General features: G+C 32.6%; 3 protein-coding genes across 3 annotated transcripts; 1 reads left to right on the top strand and 2 right to left on the bottom strand.

Annotated features, from left to right (window-relative positions):
• The first annotated feature begins 1058 nt into the window (after positions 1 to 1058).
• Positions 1059 to 3271, top strand: LOC149485835 (methylosome protein WDR77-like). Its single transcript, XM_089699147.1, has 6 exons — positions 1059 to 1314; positions 1397 to 1566; positions 1673 to 1846; positions 2063 to 2231; positions 2587 to 2758; positions 3045 to 3271. The coding sequence occupies exons 1-6, from the start codon at positions 1203 to 1205 to the stop codon at positions 3241 to 3243; spliced, it is 996 nt and encodes a 331-aa protein (XP_089555273.1). The 5' UTR covers positions 1059 to 1202; the 3' UTR covers positions 3244 to 3271.
• Positions 3272 to 3638: 367 nt separating this feature from the next.
• Tdc2 (Tyrosine decarboxylase 2) lies at positions 3639 to 12433 on the bottom strand. The gene is made up of 10 exons (XM_089699146.1): positions 11878 to 12433; positions 7151 to 7202; positions 6540 to 6610; positions 5970 to 6206; positions 5008 to 5547; positions 4698 to 4887; positions 4549 to 4613; positions 4253 to 4470; positions 3946 to 4026; positions 3639 to 3804 (listed from the first exon to the last, which is right to left on the bottom strand). Exons 1-10 carry the CDS (start codon positions 12190 to 12192, stop codon positions 3693 to 3695), a joined length of 1881 nt encoding a protein of 626 aa, XP_089555272.1. The 5' UTR covers positions 12193 to 12433; the 3' UTR covers positions 3639 to 3692.
• Positions 12434 to 17789: 5356 nt separating this feature from the next.
• On the bottom strand, positions 17790 to 19191 carry LOC149485833 (uncharacterized). Its single transcript, XM_089699145.1, has 3 exons — positions 18901 to 19191; positions 18489 to 18655; positions 17790 to 18042 (listed from the first exon to the last, which is right to left on the bottom strand). The coding sequence occupies exons 1-3, from the start codon at positions 19133 to 19135 to the stop codon at positions 17893 to 17895; spliced, it is 552 nt and encodes a 183-aa protein (XP_089555271.1). The 5' UTR covers positions 19136 to 19191; the 3' UTR covers positions 17790 to 17892.
• Between the last annotated feature and the right edge of the window lie 102 nt (positions 19192 to 19293).

Below are 19293 nucleotides of genomic sequence, written 5' to 3'. Positions count from 1 at the left end.
GGAAGTGACAAACTATCTCTGTCTTTTTTGTTTATATCATTTTATTAGAGCCATCTCTCTTATACAGTCTGTCAATGTAATAAATTAAGTAAAATGAAAATTGTATTTGTGTGTGCCTGACACTGCATATGAAGCATTTTTTTTGGATATATTGTGAGTATATAACGTATCTATACATAAAATATCATTGTGTACAGTACATTTTTTTATTAGTAATAATTCTGCCAAAAGTGAAAAAAGAAGAAAAAGTGTTATATTGTGTACCTAAACTATGTTAAAATCTTTGTGTGTAATAAAATTGTGATTTGTGACTAAATATTTGCAATATGTACCCAATGACTGTTCTATAAGGAAGATAAAACATAATAATTACATAACAATTTATGAGAAAACGTCTCTAAAGTCTAACACGTCATGTTCTGGCTGTAGAATCAATTGGAGGAGATATTAGTATGTCCAAAGAAAACAACGGCTTCTTCATATACAATTCCAATATGGCGATCCGAACGGCAAGGATATATTGGTATCGAAATTTAGAACGAGATTTAATAGAAATCCCGCAAAATATTTCAAGGAAAAGTATAAAATGTGAATCTAGTTGTAATTCACATAATATTTAAGCCGAATTCAGTCCTACATGCCTAAATAAAGATATTCAGTAAAATTCAAATGGAATTATCCATTTTTGCTGATAATAGTGAGTTTTAATATAATATAAAAATGTTATTATATAATTAATATTATAATAAACTTATTCATCTACATTGTTGTTTTATTTTTAATTTCCTATAAATTTGAATATATGGATGAGATATAGTAGTGATGTTACCCAGCATCGATAATTTTATCGATATCGATATGAAGTTTTATCGATACTAGCACTCATAAAGAGACATCACTAGCAACGTCTACTTTTTAAATGTTGGCAGCAATGTGGGTCATGTTTGACGTAAACTTTTCATAGGTTGGTATATAAGATTTGACCTAAGTAATACATGCATATGTGTGCGTGAGCTCGAAATCGAAGTACTGAGTGCCGTCTCTTACTATATTACTTGCTCTGTGATACGAGAGTGTAAACAACAAAGTTCTAACCTAAAAATATCATTTTCATGTTCTATCTATTATTTATAAAAAATAGTTAATTATTTACGACAAAAGAGATTTTATCATCATCTTATATAAAATACAAATATTATACGATGGATAATAGTAACAAAATCATCCCACCACATCTAAATGCTGAAATATATAGAAAGGAAACCACAGGAACATGCACTCAATCATACTTGGATTTTGTCCGCACACACAAAGGTAATATGTTAAAATAATATTGTGTCGTGTATTAAATTGGTCATTAACGGCCTTCTAAAATGTACATAATATTATTCTGTAGATGGGTCCATATTAGTGGGATGTTCAGAACTAACCGGGCGATACTGGAATGGAGGAGCCTTAGTTTATCAAAGTAATGACGAAAATAAAAGCCCTAAAGGCAGTTCGAAAAGACATATTAGTTTAACAAGCAGTATTGCAGATGGTTGTTTCACTGAAAGTTCAAATAAGGTAGGGTAAACATTTATTCACATTTGTAATGCAATAAATTGTTTGTAAAACTCACTGTTTCTGTTCATACCAATTCTTAATTCATATTATATTTATACCTTTGAAGGTTATATTATGTGATGATACTGGTGCCATTCGTATTTGGTCGAGAAATGATGATGCATGGAAAGTGTGGAATGAAGAAATATTGGTAGCAGAACATGATTCTGCAATACTAACCATAGAGTGTCTTGAGCCTGAGAAATCATACATTACTGCTGGTGGAGATGGGCATGTAAAGGTGAGTGTCAGCTTTGTCTGAAAATTAAACATAATTTTGCTTGATACAAATGGTTAAATTTAATTTTTTCATGTCATATAATAATATGTTTTTTCATTTCATTCATTCATTTCATTTCATTTCAATATTTTACTTAACTTAATTTATAGGTATTTTTGTATTTGTGTAAATCCAGACCAAAAATATACCATTTTTTATTTATTGTGAATTTTTTAGGTATGGGATGCTAGTGAAAATATGTTATGTATAAGGAATTATAATCTTGCCCATAGCATGCCAATACACGGTATATCAGTTAAGCCGATGTCACAGTCCCACTTTGTGACGGGCTCGCATGACTGCTTTATTTCATTATGGGATGAACACACAGACAAACCTGTTTATGGTAAGAACTTGAATATATTTTGTATAAATTATAGTCTATTTGTATTGGCCGAATATTAAGAGCAACTAAGGTATTTGTAATTTCATAATTACAGTTTAATAATCACACTTGTATGAATGTGTCGTTGTTTGGTAGAAATATTATGACCATTTTTATAATAGTAATCAACATATTATACATATATGAAAAAAGAGTGGGTACAAAATTATAACCATTCCAACAAGGAACATATTTTGGGAAGGCAAGCTGAGTCTATATATTTTTTACTTAGTGTCATCTGACTATTTTGTTATTTAAGTATGTATTTTATAAATTGAAAATTAAAATATGTACTCATATTTCCTTTTAATTTCAGATGTAATTGAAAATAACTGTGGAATCCGTTGCTTACAATGGATTGAAGAGAACAAAATTATATTTGGTGATGAAGCAGGGGTCTTGGCTTTAGTTGATGTACGGAATTCTGATAATGTAATAAAATTATGTGAATTTCCTGCAGCAGTTCATCGGATTGCATTTAATCCTGAGTGAGTATTGATATATGATATTCATAACTAACAGACTCTATCCAACAATATATCCTTTATTTGTTGCCCTCTTGAAAATGGATAAGTTATTATGTAGATGTGGCCCTTTTAAGAAGGTAACGTGAAGTAAATTAGGGGCTAGAATATACAAAAAGTAAAGTTAAATAAAGAAATTTGATATTAATTACTAAAATTGTTGTTACTTGTATCTTTTTTTTATGTGAAACAGATTTTTTTGGAAACAATGCCTTAAAATGCTTTAAACCAATTTTAAAACAATTTGCAGGACAAACAATGTTGCTGTGTGCTGTGATAACAGAAAAGTTACAGTGTTCAACATAGAAAATGATAAACCAGAGGTTATACATGAAAACAGTGAACACTCTAATTTTGTAAGAGGAGTAGCCTGGGATCAACAAGACTCAAATGTTCTGCACACTGTGAGCTGGGATGGTGAATTAAAACAGTGTACTGTTTATAAATAATTTAGGCTATTGTTTGTAATAAAATATTCCCACCATCTGATTGTTTTTTTTTATTTCCATTGTATAGGTACCTGAGTGATACCTCCATATATTTCAAAAGTTATTTTGTAATTATTTTTTTTTACTTGTAGAATTTTACGATTTTGGATTATTCTAATGTTCATAATTTTTAAATTACTAGAAATGTTTTTACGATTTAAGATTATTTTGGTGAAGAATACGTTTTTTTTATACTGTTAATCTGGTTCGGATATGGACCTACGAAACGGACTAAGTTCCATTTTTAATGCTTCGTATTAGCGTAGTATATTATTAGTCTGTGGTATTAGCAAATGATAGATTTTTTTTTATTCCGAACTGGATTACAGAAATAAAAATCAATTTTTATGCTGGGAAAGGATATTTTATTTGAGATAAATTGTTAATTATATGAGTAAAGCATAGACGAGTTAATTGTTTGAGGGGGAAGGAGCCCTCCTCTCAGGAGACACGCACGGAGAGGAGCCGCGCCGGCCGTGGTTGGGACTTTTCAAGCGCACCATCGTATCCAAATGACGAAATCTGAAAAAAATTATTAACGTTACAATGGCTGGAACGGGTTTGGGTTCCACGGGGTCGGGTTTTGCACATTATACATAGGAGAGCAATATTCTATTCATTCATACCGGGACAACGAAGGACATAAAAAAAAAGTTTACTCACCTCAACGGCAAGTCGTTAGCGTCATGATCCACGCTTTGGAAGAAGAATGCTAGAGGCCAACTTATCCAAGATGACTGCTTCCTAAAAGCAAAAAAAAATATTAGTTTATTTCATATTTTCGTTAAAATTTTCTTTATATTTATTATTTATTTATATCACATGAAGTAGCTAACAATTAACACTTCACAATAAGTTTAGACATAATTATAACTTATTTTATTACATAGTTAACTAATTAGGTAAGGTTTCTAATTTTTGAAATTTTATTTAATGAGACAACGGTGGAAGGTAATGAAAATATAATTACGGAGTAGACGGCACAAGTTGGGCAGAGCCAGCATCTGATGGCGTGTCCGGTGTGGTCGGGGCCATTGGTGGTGGAGTACAAGGGGTGGTGGGGACCGGAGGTGGCGTCTTGTTGATCGCCGGGTTGTAGATCTTCGGGTCACTGACCATGCGGACGAAGAACGAGCGCTTGTGGGCCAGCGCAGCGCGATTGCGACGAGCGCGCTCCTCGTTGAGATCCTGCAAACATTATTCATAGATTATGTAATGAAAGTATAAAATAAAGTATAATGCTTTAAGATTATATGAAAAACTAACCCTTTCTTTGTCAGGGCCTTCCAATAACTCAGTAGCGAAGTCGCTTATTATGTCCCAAGCTATTTCTGTAAGAAATGAATAAGGATTCAGTGATTTCGAGTATTATGGATTCTTTTAAAATAAAATATATTTATCCAAGCATGAAATACCTATATCTTCCCGAGTTGCATGTTGGTACACAACGCAAAAACGTATGACGAAATGATCTCGAACAGATGCTGGTACCATGTGGATTTTTCCGGAGGCATTAATGTTGGTTAACAATTTCTTGTTAAGCTCATCTACTTGTTCAGAAGTTTCATCTGGACCACCTATTAGACGGAAGCATACTAATCCTAGCTGCAAAGTTATTAATAATTAAATTTTAAAATATCAAATACCTAACTAACTATATAGAAATGAAAACAGTTGAATGATGAACTTTAGTTGTCGTACAGATAATTTTTTAACTTAGGTTACCTTGACTTGATTGCAGACTTCAAATCTTTCATCTTTCTTAACAAGTTTTTCAAAATATTTAGCGAGTTCACAATGACGTCGCACGTATTTCTGGAGGCCTATAATACCATAGCTCCTTAACATGAACCATAGCTTCAGAGATCTGAATCGCCGACTCAGAGGTACTCCCCAATGCCGATAATCGATTGCAGTATGGTCGTAGCAATGTTGCAGGTATAAAGGGTCCACAACTAGGGCAGATGTTAGTAAGTAACGATTTGTCACCCAAAGTAGTGAACAATCAAAACTAGTCAACATGAATTTATTAGGGTTTGTATTAAATGAATCTGCGTATTCTACTCCAGCAAGGTGATATTTGTGCTCGGGGCAAAGAAAAGCACTGCCAGCATAAGCAGCATCAATATGTAGCCAGACACTAGGAAATTTTCGTACTACGGGTCCGATTTCCGGAAGATTATCAAAGGAACAGCATGATGTTGTTCCTAATGTAGTGCTGACGAAAAACGGAACTAAACCAGCTTCCTCATCTTCATTCATAGCCTGAAATTGACGAATACTAGATTACTAGCCTACATGCTACACATTCGAATTATAATTACTGATATAAATAGATTTAAATATTAAAATACCCCAATAAAATAATATATAATTCAGTACTTTGACGGAATGGTTTTATCCGTGGAACATTTCAGGAATTTGAGACAAAGTCATTAGGGGCGGGGAAGAGACGCCTTAGCGCCGGTACAACGCTTGGCACTTTTCAATTACCGCTCGATTATTTGACCCGCTATGCCATGACCTACTGCGGAAATTCATTAACTCATCTCCACCTATTAAACCGTTTCCATCAAATTAATAGACGGAGATAGGCATACAACAAAAAAAAAACAAGCTATAGGTGGATATTGTTTACAAAAATAAGAGACAATTTTTCCTGTACCGAGAAATATAAAATTACATACCTCTTTTAAAATTTCGCCCCTTAAGCATCCGTGTTCATCGGGTTGTAAAATTCGCAGTTTTACAAAGCAAATCATAGCTGCCTTTTCGACACATGAATGAGCCTCTTTAGAACAATACGCTATTAGCTTGGATAGCAAAAGCCCCTCGTCGACCGAAGGGAATTGGTGCTTCAGGCGTTTGATAGCCGCGGCTCGCGCGGCAAGCATTGACACAAGAACACTTTCGCTCGCTGAACCCTATAAAGGTTAATTTATAAGTGAATAGTAGAACGTTATGTATTTAATTCCTCTTTAAATAGCTTTATTTAAACAGTTTGTACATGTCAGTCAATTATTATGTTTAATAAAATGATACGTAAATAACATAGATTTACATTTTCCCAAAAAAAAAAAAAACTCCAACTTATAGCAGGTATAGCAAATACAATAAGCATATTAAAATTCTCCAGTTTCTTCATAAATCTTATATATATACGCATTAGTTATAGTACACTAGAGTAAAATGAGCTCCATTCAAATTGTGCGGAATGCCTTAAATTGTACTTACGAATTAAAATGTAGTAAACCTACCTCGATCACACCACCACCGTTACTTCCTTCCTCTAATGCTAAAAATGCCGGAGGTAATCCAATCGCCTTTCCTTTAAAAATATTTTATATTATAATATGTACCTATTATGTACCTAACTATAAATATGTAAATATTTTCATAACTAAAACGTTCAACTATAATAATTGTGTTGGAGTCTCTGTAAAATGAGGGTACCTACTTTTTTCGAAGATTAATATATTATGCAGTCATATGGGAAACTGTGATCACTTCTTATTAGTAGAGCTAATATTGCTTATATTAAAATAACGCCTGATAAATAAGTATACCTTGTATCTACCCACTTAAAAGGTCGGTCTTGCCTTTGTTTTATCGTGTAACATTAGCTTTGTCTAACAATCTTCCATTTAGGCAATTATTTAAATCAACAAGTTATTTTTATCTCAAGAGCCAAGTTTCCTTCGACTCATATCGTATTTAAAGCCACATTTTTTGATATACTAAATGATATTATCATAAATAATAATGGTCGAGGACCCATAATTATGGGATATAGAGTTATTTTTCGCTTGCGTTTACTGTCAATTGAAAATTTAAAACAAAAATATAAAGTCTTCTGAATTTTACCTACCCATCCAATCTAACATAATGATCTCCAACTCCGTGCATGCAGGACTCGCAGCCTAAAAATATATTATAATTTTAGAGGTTGAAAAGGAGGTTTAAGATGTATTCAAAAATTAATAATTATGAACGCCAGTTCCGTTGGTGGGATGAGCAATGGCCAGTGGGATCAACAAAAATTAGTGTCCGACCGAAACTGGTTTCCAGGCCGAAACCGAAACCGAAACCGAATGTTCGGCCGTGGATTCAGTTTCGGCCGAAACCGAAACCGAAACCGAAACTCACGTGGTCAAGTATGAAATTTCTAAAAATACTGAACTTTGGTGCATTTTACCTATTATTTTGCCTTAATTAGGGCATAAAATGAAAACAAAGTATATTAAATTTGTTGTAATCATTTCTTTAATATAAAATAAAAAAATAATATTTTTAAAATATTAATAGTTAATAACAATTTTTATTTTTATTATTTTTTCAAATTAAGTTCTCAGTAAAATCAGTCATCTAAATCAAATCAGTAGGTCATTGTTACTGTTACTTTAAATACTAAGTTTTGGTATTTTGAGATCTTTCTCTTTATTAAAGAGTCTTTAATACTTTGGATTGGTATTTGTACTTGGAATAATAATCAGTCTCTATTATATAATATTATATACTATAATAATCACCTCATATATAAAAATTATAATTACTATTACACCCAGTTCCAATCTCAAGTCTCAACATAGATAATCAAAAATTGTTTCCACCAGCGTGGGTCAACCAACGCTTTGACAGCGTCCGTCAAAGCGTTGCCGAGGAAAGCGAAGGCGTGAACGTGTGTGAACTAAGTTCACTGAACTTGCGAAATAAGTTTCGGTTTCGGCAAAAGTTTCGGCCGATTCTGGCCGAAACCGAAACTGCGGCCGAAACTTAATTTTTGGCCGAAACTCAGCCGAAACCGAAACCGAAACCGAACCTTCGGTCGGACACTAACAAAAATATACTTAGTGTAAAGGTAGTTTTTATAAAATAATCAACGGACTTATAATATTTCATTTTATTTATTTATTTACCGCATAGATGTAAATAACTTTTTAGTTTGACTTTAAAATAGTCAATAGACGTCCCGATTACCTACTTTATCCTATATAGAGCAGTTATATATCTTACCATACATCTTCATAATCTTAATAATGCTCTAAGTTTATAGTACCTACAGTTTACTGGCGTTTAGATATATTATGTACCTACTTATATTCACAGTAGATATGATATCTAAGATATCATTAATTTAAACAATGTCATATGACCAATTTGAAGTTTAAAGAACCCTGGAAGAGCTGGTTATTAGTTTTTATTAAATTTTTGATACTTCTCAACCCATCAACGGATCTGCAGCTGACGCTCACAAGGCTTATGATACACCTGGATACACCTCTGTGAAGTGAACAATAATTACACAAGTTTACAGCCGGGAAGAAATGATTGACGAAATTTGCGTCTGGCTTGCGAGCTACTTATAACGATTTCTAGAGCAATCACGCGAAAATTATTATACATTTCAAATTTCGTAATTTTATCCTGTTGCCTGTATAACTATTAGACTACAAGCCCGCATAGGACAAAAATATGGGTCAAATGAACCACCAGGGAACATATCTAGAACGATAGCAGAGCAAAAAATAATAAGATTCATCACTATGCCGTCACTTGTAAGCTGTCCAACTGAGTGCAGATGAGAATTGAAAAGTACAGGTAGACTCGGTAAATTTTGGTCATATATTTTTGTACGGCATTCTTAACCATCGATAGATCCATTAAAAATAATAAGAAACCGCTCAGTGCCGTACAAAAATGGTGGTCCACCAAGTCGGAATTTTTATTTAATTTCCGAGAGTTACCGGGGGTAAATTTGGTCATTTGACCATGTACGGCATCTGTGTCATACTATTGCTATACTGCTTTTAATCCATTATTCCGCAACGCCGTACAAAAATCATGGGGAAAAGGGGAAAAAATCGAGAGTTGTAATCCCCTCTCTTTCCCCACTCCAGGGGGTCATTTGACACAACACGAAATAAATTTATTTTTAAAGTATTTTATGCATAGATAATATTTTTTCATGTACCGTACATTTTCGTTGGTTCAAAGGGGAAAAATCTGAAAAAGAAAAAAATCCATATAACGAAATGTTTGCTTTATATTTTTATAATAAAATATAAATATACATTAATATTAAGAAGCTCGAGGTGGTTAATTATCACCTTGGAAAGTCGGAGTCAGGTGGAATGGACTCCGTTAAATTGATGAACTAATAAAAAAGCTATGAACGAAAAGATGTGAATTATATGCAATCAGTCCATGAATACAGGTAAAGTCACAAGCAAATGCTAGTAATATATACATATTCAAAATGTACAAGTAAAGCGCTTTCAAATGATACCAAACACTGCATATTTATCTTAACTTTATTTTTTTACTCTGTATGTTTTGTCCGCTAGAGGGCGCCACATTAGATTTTGTGAAACCCCATATAGCTTTTAGCTAGCTGGTCGTTGGTTATCCAGTGAACAATTCAGACGCCTCTAATGATATGTCATTTGTCGAATTCTGATAAGTAGTTTAGAAGTTACGAGGGAATAGATGAACATACATACATGACCTGTAAACAACCATAACCCTCCTTTTGCTTTGCCGTAGTTGGGTAAAAATATGTTAATGCCGTACTGTATCAAATGGCCATAAAGCACTCTTAAAATTGTAGCTTTCGTCGCTTTCATCAGCCTAAAAGATGTGGTCTGCACAAAAATGTACGGCATCGTTTTTTCCTAATTTATCTATGTTAATACTATTTAAAACAACGGATAAAGTGTAGAAAACTATTATATTTCATTAATCTACGATGTTTAAACTTTAACAAAATTTCTGGTTTTGCATTTCTCTATAACTTTTTTTAGAACGGTTTCTTTTGAACGGCAATACTATACAACAATTGAATTTTACAATATCATGTTAAAAAAAAAGTTCCCGTACAGGGTCAAATGACCTTACAGCTCTTTATATCAAGAATTCGATGAAATTAAGATGATTATTGGTTATACATTTAAAAGAACAATTATTTTTTGACGGCATTGCTTTTAATAGTACTTTTGAGTGCTAGATAATGTTTTGGAACCGAAGCCGTACTTAGTCAAATGACCCCCTGGAGTGGGGAAAGAGAGGGGATTGCATCTCTCGATTTTTTCCCCTTGTCCCCATGATTTTTGTACGGCGTTGCGGAATAATGGATTAAAAGCAGTATAGCAATAGTATGACACAGATGCCGTACATGGTCAAATGACCAAATTTACCCCCGGTAACTCTCGGAAATTAAATAAAAATTCCGACTTGGTGGACCACCATTTTTGTACGGCACTGAGCGGTTTCTTATTATTTTTAATAGATCTATCGATGGTTAAGAATGCCGTACAAAAATATATGACCAAAATTTACCGAGTCTACCTGTACTTTTCAATTCTCATCTGCACTCAGTTGGACAGCTTACAAGTGACGGCATAGTGATGAATCTTATTATTTTTTGCTCTGCTATTGTTCTAGATATGTCCCCTGGTGGTTCATTTGACCCATATTTTTGTCCTATGCGGGCTTGTAGTCTATATGTTACCTATATGTATATTATAATCACAAGAAATGCGGGAGATAATATAATTATAGGAAATATAAGTACAATAAAAAACATTCCAACTAAGTACCTATATACAGTATCTTTAATCTTTATCCTTCATTAATTCGATGATGTTTTAAAATAGAGAAAAAAAAGGAATGAAACGTATTGTTTGACCTAAATATACCACCGTCAGCAACAGAAATAGTGCATGTAAATAATTTACGTTAGTAGTTAATCACTTTGCAATCAATACTCAATAACGTTGCACCGATATGCCTTTTCTGGTTTTCTATTCACACAAATTAGAATTAAATTAGTATTAACTTTTAAATTCGTAAGCTTTGTGTAGCTTACATGGCTTACGAATTTAAAATTTAATACTTATTCAAAATGTAAGTATTTCTTATATTTTGTTGTGAAAATTGTAAAAGTAGGTAATTATTTCATAATCATCGGTGTGTTTAAACATCTTATGGAGGAATAAATAAAAGATACATGAACATTATGAGAGCTAGAGCTATGTAAAAATAAATCGATGTTTGTTTAACACGAAATTTTTTGTTTTTAATCTAATCAAAAAATGTGTTAGTAAAATTTAATTAATGTTATATCTTGAAAATAAAAAGATCTTTAGCGTTTTTTTATAAAAATACTAAAAAAATTTTCAGAACATAATTAAGATTTATTTTATTGTAGTTAACTACAATAAGTAAGTTTGAAGCATACGTTTTTATGCAAACTATAATAAATCCATAGTCCATACAGAACAAGCTATTTCTTTAAATAGGAAACATTTAAATTCTGCAATTCCAATTCCAACTGTTATTATTCTCACGTATTATATTAAACTATTTATTTTATACTAACGACTACAATAGTTTGATGTTTCAATTGTCGAGTGTCGTTAATTCACAAAAACAAATGCGTCTCGATTTTAAATTTACTCGAATCGTTTATTTATATAATTTACTTTTACCTAAACGATGTGTGCTAAGTTATGCTTGTAAAAAATTAACAAATTGTAGAGCGTCAATTTCATCATAATCGAAAATTACATCTATGAATTAATTTAAAGCACTACCTACCCACGAAAATCCAATGCATCCAATACCGGCTGAAAGCATGTCTCCGAGAATTGAAGGATATGCATTCCCTGATGGGAAATATGCATGAAATCGGGGATGTTGCCAATGGGTAACACCGGGCATGATCTTGTTCTCTACATCATTCATAACGTCGTCCCACGACTCGGGGTGGTAGGGCGCTTCGGCGGGCAAAGCATCTCGAAGGTATCCAGGTTCCACTGAAGGGGTAACTCGTCGTGTTCGCAACGTATTCATATACGTGCAGATGTAATCCACCATCTCTTTTCCCCTAACACGAAACTCCTCAGTATCCATGATTGTTTTCACTACTCGCTTTAACGGTTACTTTAAAACAGACCGCTATATAAGGTGGTCTTCATGAAACAAAGTGATGGTGTTACCGGCGCGACGTCCACCGACTGACTTGAGGACCAGCGGCAGAACTAAGGGTGGTCTGAAGCAGTGCGATAGAGCGGGGTATAATACGCGGGGGAGTCGAGTTAAACTGCGCACATGTACTGAGTAGAAGCGATTAGCGATTATTTGTATTCACAGTTATTTGGCTATGTTCTGCAAATAATGTCGGTAATGATTTTGATTTTATAGGTACAGAATGGGTAATCAAATCGAAATATTCTTACGAGTTACGAACTTAATTTTAAACTAAAATTGTTTTTAAATTTTACTTTATAGGTAAGTAAGTAAAGGTAAAGCAGTTTCAGTATGAACTATGAACATAATATTTTTGCAATCTGTTACTTTTCACACGAGCAAAATATTCATTGACGATGGAGAGTCTTGCAAGTTAATGAAAGTTTTATTTCAATATACTGAATTGAACTCTTCTACAGCTTTATTATACCTACATAGTTTAAGATTTATTCGGTTCCATCGTTGACAGCGAAGTATAAACTATAAAGTCATAAAACAATAGAATTAACTTTTTCAATTAATAATAAATATATTAAAATTCAAAGACTGAAGTATATAATGAATATTCAGAATAGTACTTATGACTATAAAGGGTCTGGGTATCCTTTATTGCTCATTTAATGACTTCGTTTTTGAGGTTTCGTATTTGAATATGTACAAGTATAACCTAATAAAATTTTCAAGAAATGAGGTAGTGTCTAGTGAAGTTATTTTAAAGGTTTGTTAAGTCTGTGAGAGCGATCATGAAGTAAAGTTCTCCCTCTCCTTATTTAAACAATTACTATATAGGTAATTATTTTGCTTTCTGATTCTATACAAAAAAAGTTATAATTTAGAAGTAGGTGGAAGTGGTAGAAGTGGTAGAAGTAGGTGCAGTTGGTACCTAGTTTATCGCTACATTGAAAAAAATATTTATATTAGTTTTCTTTTTACTCTACAAATAACAATGGACCCAATTCGTGTGTGTCTTTAATATTTTCTTTTGTTTCATTTTATCTGAGAATTTTATTTGAGAGAATAAATTAATAAAGTCTGCAATTTTTTAAGGATTTAAAAACGGTAGGATTCGAACCCGTGTCCATCGCCTTGCCGTAGAAAGCTTATATACCACTGACACTACCTCAACAACTATATTTTTTAAAATTTTCAAATATTTATGTGTTATTTATAAACTGAATTTATTGCAGAGCTTTTATAACAGCTGCTGTCTTCTAATAAAAACTAACAGTAAAGACCTCGATTTTTTAAACTTCCACCTTGAGAGAAAAGAAAGTTTCTAAATATCAATATGATATTCATCGTATATCGGTCGTTTATCGGTCGTTACTGAAAACCAGTGTTGCAGAAACTTCCTCTGTAACAAATGCTGATGTGGGGACTATTTTGGCATCGTTGCATGTTCTTGCTGTTTCTTGTTCGGAGCAATGATGTTATATTATGTAGGTATATTTATTTTAACTTTTCTCTGATATGGACAATGATCGAAATAGTGCTAAAATTACATTTCAAAGCCAATTATATTAAACGTACATTATAATTATCAATTATGTACCTATTCTATCACCACAATAAGACCTACCGCTCCAGAAAGGCCAGTTTCAATCTACACTAATATTATTTAGTGGAAGGTACCTAAAGTTAGTAAGTTTATGTGTTTGTTTTTAGGAAGTGGTCTCTATAATTTTGAATATTATTAGGTACTTAATAATTTATATCTATTTTTTTCATGACTACTCAATCATTGCTTATGTGATTTTAATCATGTGACATTTACTATATTATGAAAGAAGTGTTTGTTGCTCGAGACTGTAGAGGGCGCGAAATTGCCGGGTTCAACTATAGGTATCAAATAAAGAGACACCCTGCAGCTCTAGTCAAGTGGCTTTCTGTTAGCGTAGCGTTCAATAGAATAGACTACGAATGTATGAGATTGACGTAGGCTGTAGATAAACGTAGCTACAGGTTACGTCAATCTCATACATTCGTAGTCTATTCTATTGAACGCTACGCTAACAGAAAGCCACTTGACTAGGGGGGCTGGGGACTTATGCAGGTAGGGTGTCACTGGAATTCAAATAATTTGCATCAAGGAAAACACAGGAATTTTAGAGGGTTTAGCCTGCAGGAAGTAATGATTTTACCTTTTATAAAGAAAATAATGAAACAGTTTACCAACAGATAGAAAATAATGAAAATAATTAAAAAATAAAATACATTATTTAAATTGCTAAAGACTGGTTCTTACTCTAATGACCAATGGAATATGTTTTTCGAAAAATTATACCTACTTACCTCAGATTTCAGGATAGTTAAGTATATTAATTCCTAAATCCTAATTAAGTATATAAATAGGTACTTTACGAGAAAATATATCAAATTAGGTTATCATAATAGTTACCTCAGTACGCGAGTCCGACTCGCACTTGGCCGGTTTATTTTGGTTTTATAATTTCCAAATTCTTAAAAAAATTCATAGAGAAATTGCGAAATTGTCCAAAATGTGTTGTACTGTATATTTATTTACCAAACATATTATGTAGGTACCCAAGTTACCTATTAACCTGCCTGAGAAGTGTGCCTGATTTAGTAAAAGCTCAATTTCACACTGTTTGTATGCATTTCCTGAGAACATTTACTATGGTAATGTTTATTTTTTTTACACCATATGAAAGTAGAGATTTCAATGAATAAAAGGCTCCCCAAGTTTTTGAAAAAAGCTGATATTTTGACGGGTGACTTTTCGATTGAAAATTAGGTTGTTTTTTTGGTATTAATTCAAAATAAGGCGAAAAAATAAATATTTTCAATCAAATAAATTACAGTGTATTTGGGACATAATAAAGTAAGTTTCCACCAAATTTCGTAGAAAAAAAATTAATTTTGAATTAGATAAAAATAAAAAACCAAAAACTTGATTTTTTGAATTTTTCACCTAAATTTTAAGGTTATGTAAAAAAATTGTAAATACAACAGTTGTAGATCTTTTTATTACCTACAACTTTGCCATTGAACTTTTTTCCGTAGAACTTGTAGTTGTAGTTTTGTCGGAAATCGAGAGAAACCATTTTTTTCTCTTAAAAGCTCCCCCCTCTCACTTCCCGAACTCGGATTGACCGTAATTTATTTTTCCTTTTATTTTCATCATATTCTCCTCCTTTTCTAATGGGTTTCATCCGACTGCGATTTTTTTTTGTTTCAAAAATTATCTACTCTAGTCTATTTAAGGAGTTATTTTATGAAAGTTTATCTATCAAACAGCCATACATATTTTAAAAGTCAATGGCAGAATTTATATATAGATTAAATCTTCGAATGCCGAAGGGAGGCGCGGGTGTCATCTGAACGCCGGGTAGTCGCCTCTCTGGAACGCGCATTCTTCCCTGCCTCTGAATACCAATGGCATATTATTATGTGAGATCTCCACTTCTATTGTGCAATATACATCTACCGACCGACTTCATTGACATCTTATTTGCTTGAAAGTCGAGTCACGTTTCCAGACGAATTATTCGATAATTCGTTTCAAACACATGATTATATTACGACGCGTAAGATGCTCAATGATATATTTAAAAGGGAAATGTTATTTGGGTCACAGAGGAAAATAATAGGAAAACAAGATTGGATTAATTCTTATAGAAAGTACTGCCTGCGTCACAGTAGATATTATTATCATAAAACAAGAATGTCGATTGTACCCTTCAACTATAAGAGATTGTAGCTAGAAATACAACCAAATTATATTTAGGTAGGTAGTTAGATATTTAATAACCTGCGAAAATTTTCGATTGAACAGTTTCTCAATTACGCTATAAATACGGATTGATAAAACTTGGTCTCTACGATAAACGTAAAAAATTACCTACCTACTAAGTTTTGAATTACTACTGGATATTGAAAAGATTCTAATTAAGACACCTTTAAATAATTTATTCATTATAATATTATTTATGATAAGAAACTAATGAGTTCATGACTAAAATCCTACCTACCCTAGAGAGTGCAGGTCAAAGGACGTTTTACCCTTTAGCACACCTTTAGTAGGATTATAAAGGCAAATTTCTTGTGCAACTATACTAATTCACAATATTCCACTTTCTACGTTGACACAAATAAAATCACATTGAAGTAGAATAATATATCAAACTAGCGATCCGCCCTGGCTTCGCCCGTGGTACATGTTTAAAAGGCTAATAATACCTATGCATAATGTGATGATGTGAATTGATGCTGTAAGATGATTAATGATGAAAATATGATATCAAAAAATAATTTGTATAGGAAAATAAGAATCGCTTGGAAATTCAAAATTATACTCAATGGCAAAGACTAGACTCAAATAATGAAAATTTTCTGCAACTAAACACACGATTGCGCGGTATAAAGCAATTTGCTCGTAATCAAATTGCGTTTACGTTCGACTTTCTTAGGAACAGAAAAGTCGCACAAGGGACCTTATTGTAGGTAGTTCGGTAACAAAAATAATTATTATGCAATAAATATACTTCAGAAACTTTGATCGAGATTCGAGAATAGAAAAGAATACATAGGTAATATAACTTGGTGAAAGTTAATAATGAACAACGATTCAAGTTAGTAACTATAGGTACGCATTACATTGAATTTCTATTTAGAGGTAAATTCATATAAATTCTTTATATTCTCTCGATAGGTATATGATCTAGCTTCAGCTTCAGCAGTAAAGTATAAGCATAGGCGACCATCCGTATTTTTATTCATTTAAGATGAAATATCCCAAAATGCAATTAAACTTTTCGGATTGAAAATTTTGAAACTTCAAAGGATTCGAAGATGTTCGATGTTCAGAATCGATGAAAAATTGAAAAACGCGACCGTCTCTGACAGTATAATAAAACGATGTTTATTACTGGAAAAGAAAATAGGCTTGTTGAAATCTAATTTCGCGTAACCATAACGGGCACCACTCGAGAGCGATGAGCCATCCGCGACAGACGCTCGACTCATATCAATTCCATAATTGAGATGCGGCTTCTTCGGTTAAACGCACACCGATAGCTCGCCGCCTCACCCTTTGTTAGTTAAATGTCATGAGGGTTAATTAAGCAGAAACTTTTGTAAATATGAGGTACCTACAGTACTAAGTATATAATATTATTCTGACAAGAAGGCCGTGGGTATCTATGCAAAATTTCCCCGCATAAAAAAGCGTAAGGATATTTTACAGTTTAGCTCCAGAGCACCTCCTAAATGGCTCCTAATAGCGTAGCCGTGGTCGTGGTTCAACGGGTCAGTTAAACAGATTATTATAGATTATAATGCATTCGCCCCATTTGCCTTGCTTTACATTAGTTTTCAAGTGCCATCATTCAAAGGCAACTGAAGGCTAATGTGAGTACCTAATAAAATTAAAAGCTCCAACTATAAAAATATGAATCAACTAGATAAAGCTAGATAAAGGATGAATAATAAAAAAAACACAAACTACTTAACTTACGTATACTTACTAATTATTTTCTATAATATTATGCATATACAAATACTAAAACATACGTAGTATATTATTATTAGTCTGTGCTAAAACCTATATCTATACATTACATATTATTTTTCGGCTGGTACATCTATTTCTGGGACATCATCAGCGTTATCTTCTTCATATAAATGTAAATCGTCAATAGAATATGGCCCTTCGTTACATTTTGCACCATCACAAGAAAAATTATCAAATTCACAATGTTCCCCGATTATAACCTGAAAAAAAGTATCTGATAATAAAATAAAGATAAAATCGAATACTTACAAAGGATTTTTATTTTTTACTGTTGGTCTTAGCGTTATGATATAGGTATAGCCTATTTATAGCCTTCCTCGATACATGGGCTATCTAACACTGAAAGAATTTTTCAAATCAGACCAGTACGTAGACTAGTTTCTGAGAGTAGCGCGTTCAAACAAACAAACTCTTTAGCTTTATACTATTAGTATAGATTCAACGTTCGAGAAGAAATAATAATTTACTACTTGAACAATCTTCTTTTCTAATGTAGATTAAAAAGAAGAATTCGAAATTACTTATATACAAAATAATATATTATATATGTATAACTAATGATATATTATCATTGGGAGCGAAGAACAATCTTGATTCTTGAATGTCTTTTTGTTGTTATTAGTAAGTATGTATTTAATATTCATACCTTGCTGGGGTTTTCAGGGTCCGGGTTGGGATCGCAAAAACATCTCCCGCAGACACAGCTCCCTCTACCGTAACACTCGGGTCCGTCCGTGACGCCCGGTGGACGGCAGTTATTATCCCTCGTTTCAAGTATACCACACGCACATTCTGCGTTTTCCAGTAAACTCACTAAAAATTATTGCAAAACAATAAATCGTATAATTTCCTTTATTTGTTTGTGTTTAAGGATTATAAATACTAGCTAAACGTATACACAGCGAATGTTATGTAAAATTATTTCCCGCTTAAAATCTCTAACCTTAAAATCCGAATTTGTAAACAAGTTTATGTACATATTTAAAATCATCTGCTCCAAAACAAATTGAACAATATAATATTTTACTACTTATCACTCTAAAGTATTTTTAACTTACTTTCATGATTTGCCGATCGTAAAGAATCATTGCAAGAATGTTCAACAGTGGAAAACTCCGGAAAGCATTTATTTTGAGAAGGACACCAAGAACAATGGTCTAGTTGAAGACAATCAACACAAGATTTCTTGATGCCACAAATCCAGTTTTTATCCAAAGTAACAATTTTAAAATAAGCGCTACTTATTATAATGGAAAATATAATAAGCGTAAAGCTTGTGTTATTATTATGCATTTTGATTTATTTTCAGAGGTTTAAGTATAACACTAGTTCCGCTTTAAGATTCAACGATAACTATAATTATTTAGTCGACGATATGTAAAGTATCGTATGAACATTTGATAACCTTTAGATGATTCAGTTAAATTACGCAAATAATATTTACGTCCTTG

This window comes from Colias philodice, chromosome 9 (genome assembly GCF_061535455.1).
Source record: "Colias philodice isolate Cphi_HAF_F1 chromosome 9, ilColPhil1 Martin Lab GWU primary, whole genome shotgun sequence".
Taxonomy (NCBI): Eukaryota; Metazoa; Arthropoda; class Insecta; order Lepidoptera; family Pieridae; genus Colias; species Colias philodice.
Note: the sequence above shows the minus strand (reverse complement) of the source record. Positions and strands in the feature narration are given on the sequence as shown.

Coding starts and splice junctions, on each gene's coding strand:
- LOC149485835 (XM_089699147.1), top strand. CDS start 1,203: ATGGATAATAGTAACAAAATCATCCCACCACATCTAAATGCTGAAATA. Junction 1,315..1,396: donor TTTTGTCCGCACACACAAAG/GTAATATGTTAA, acceptor ATTATTCTGTAG/ATGGGTCCATATTAGTGGGA. Junction 2,759..3,044: donor CGGATTGCATTTAATCCTGA/GTGAGTATTGAT, acceptor AACAATTTGCAG/GACAAACAATGTTGCTGTGT.
- Tdc2 (XM_089699146.1), bottom strand. CDS start 12,192: ATGGATACTGAGGAGTTTCGTGTTAGGGGAAAAGAGATGGTGGATTAC. Junction 4,614..4,697: donor TGCAACTCGGGAAGATATAG/GTATTTCATGCT, acceptor CATTTCTTACAG/AAATAGCTTGGGACATAATA. Junction 3,805..3,945: donor GCTAACGACTTGCCGTTGAG/GTGAGTAAACTT, acceptor AATTTTTTTCAG/ATTTCGTCATTTGGATACGA.
- LOC149485833 (XM_089699145.1), bottom strand. CDS start 19,135: ATGCATAATAATAACACAAGCTTTACGCTTATTATATTTTCCATTATA. Junction 18,656..18,900: donor ACGATCGGCAAATCATGAAA/GTAAGTTAAAAA, acceptor AATAATTTTTAG/TGAGTTTACTGGAAAACGCA. Junction 18,043..18,488: donor ACCCTGAAAACCCCAGCAAG/GTATGAATATTA, acceptor ACTTTTTTTCAG/GTTATAATCGGGGAACATTG.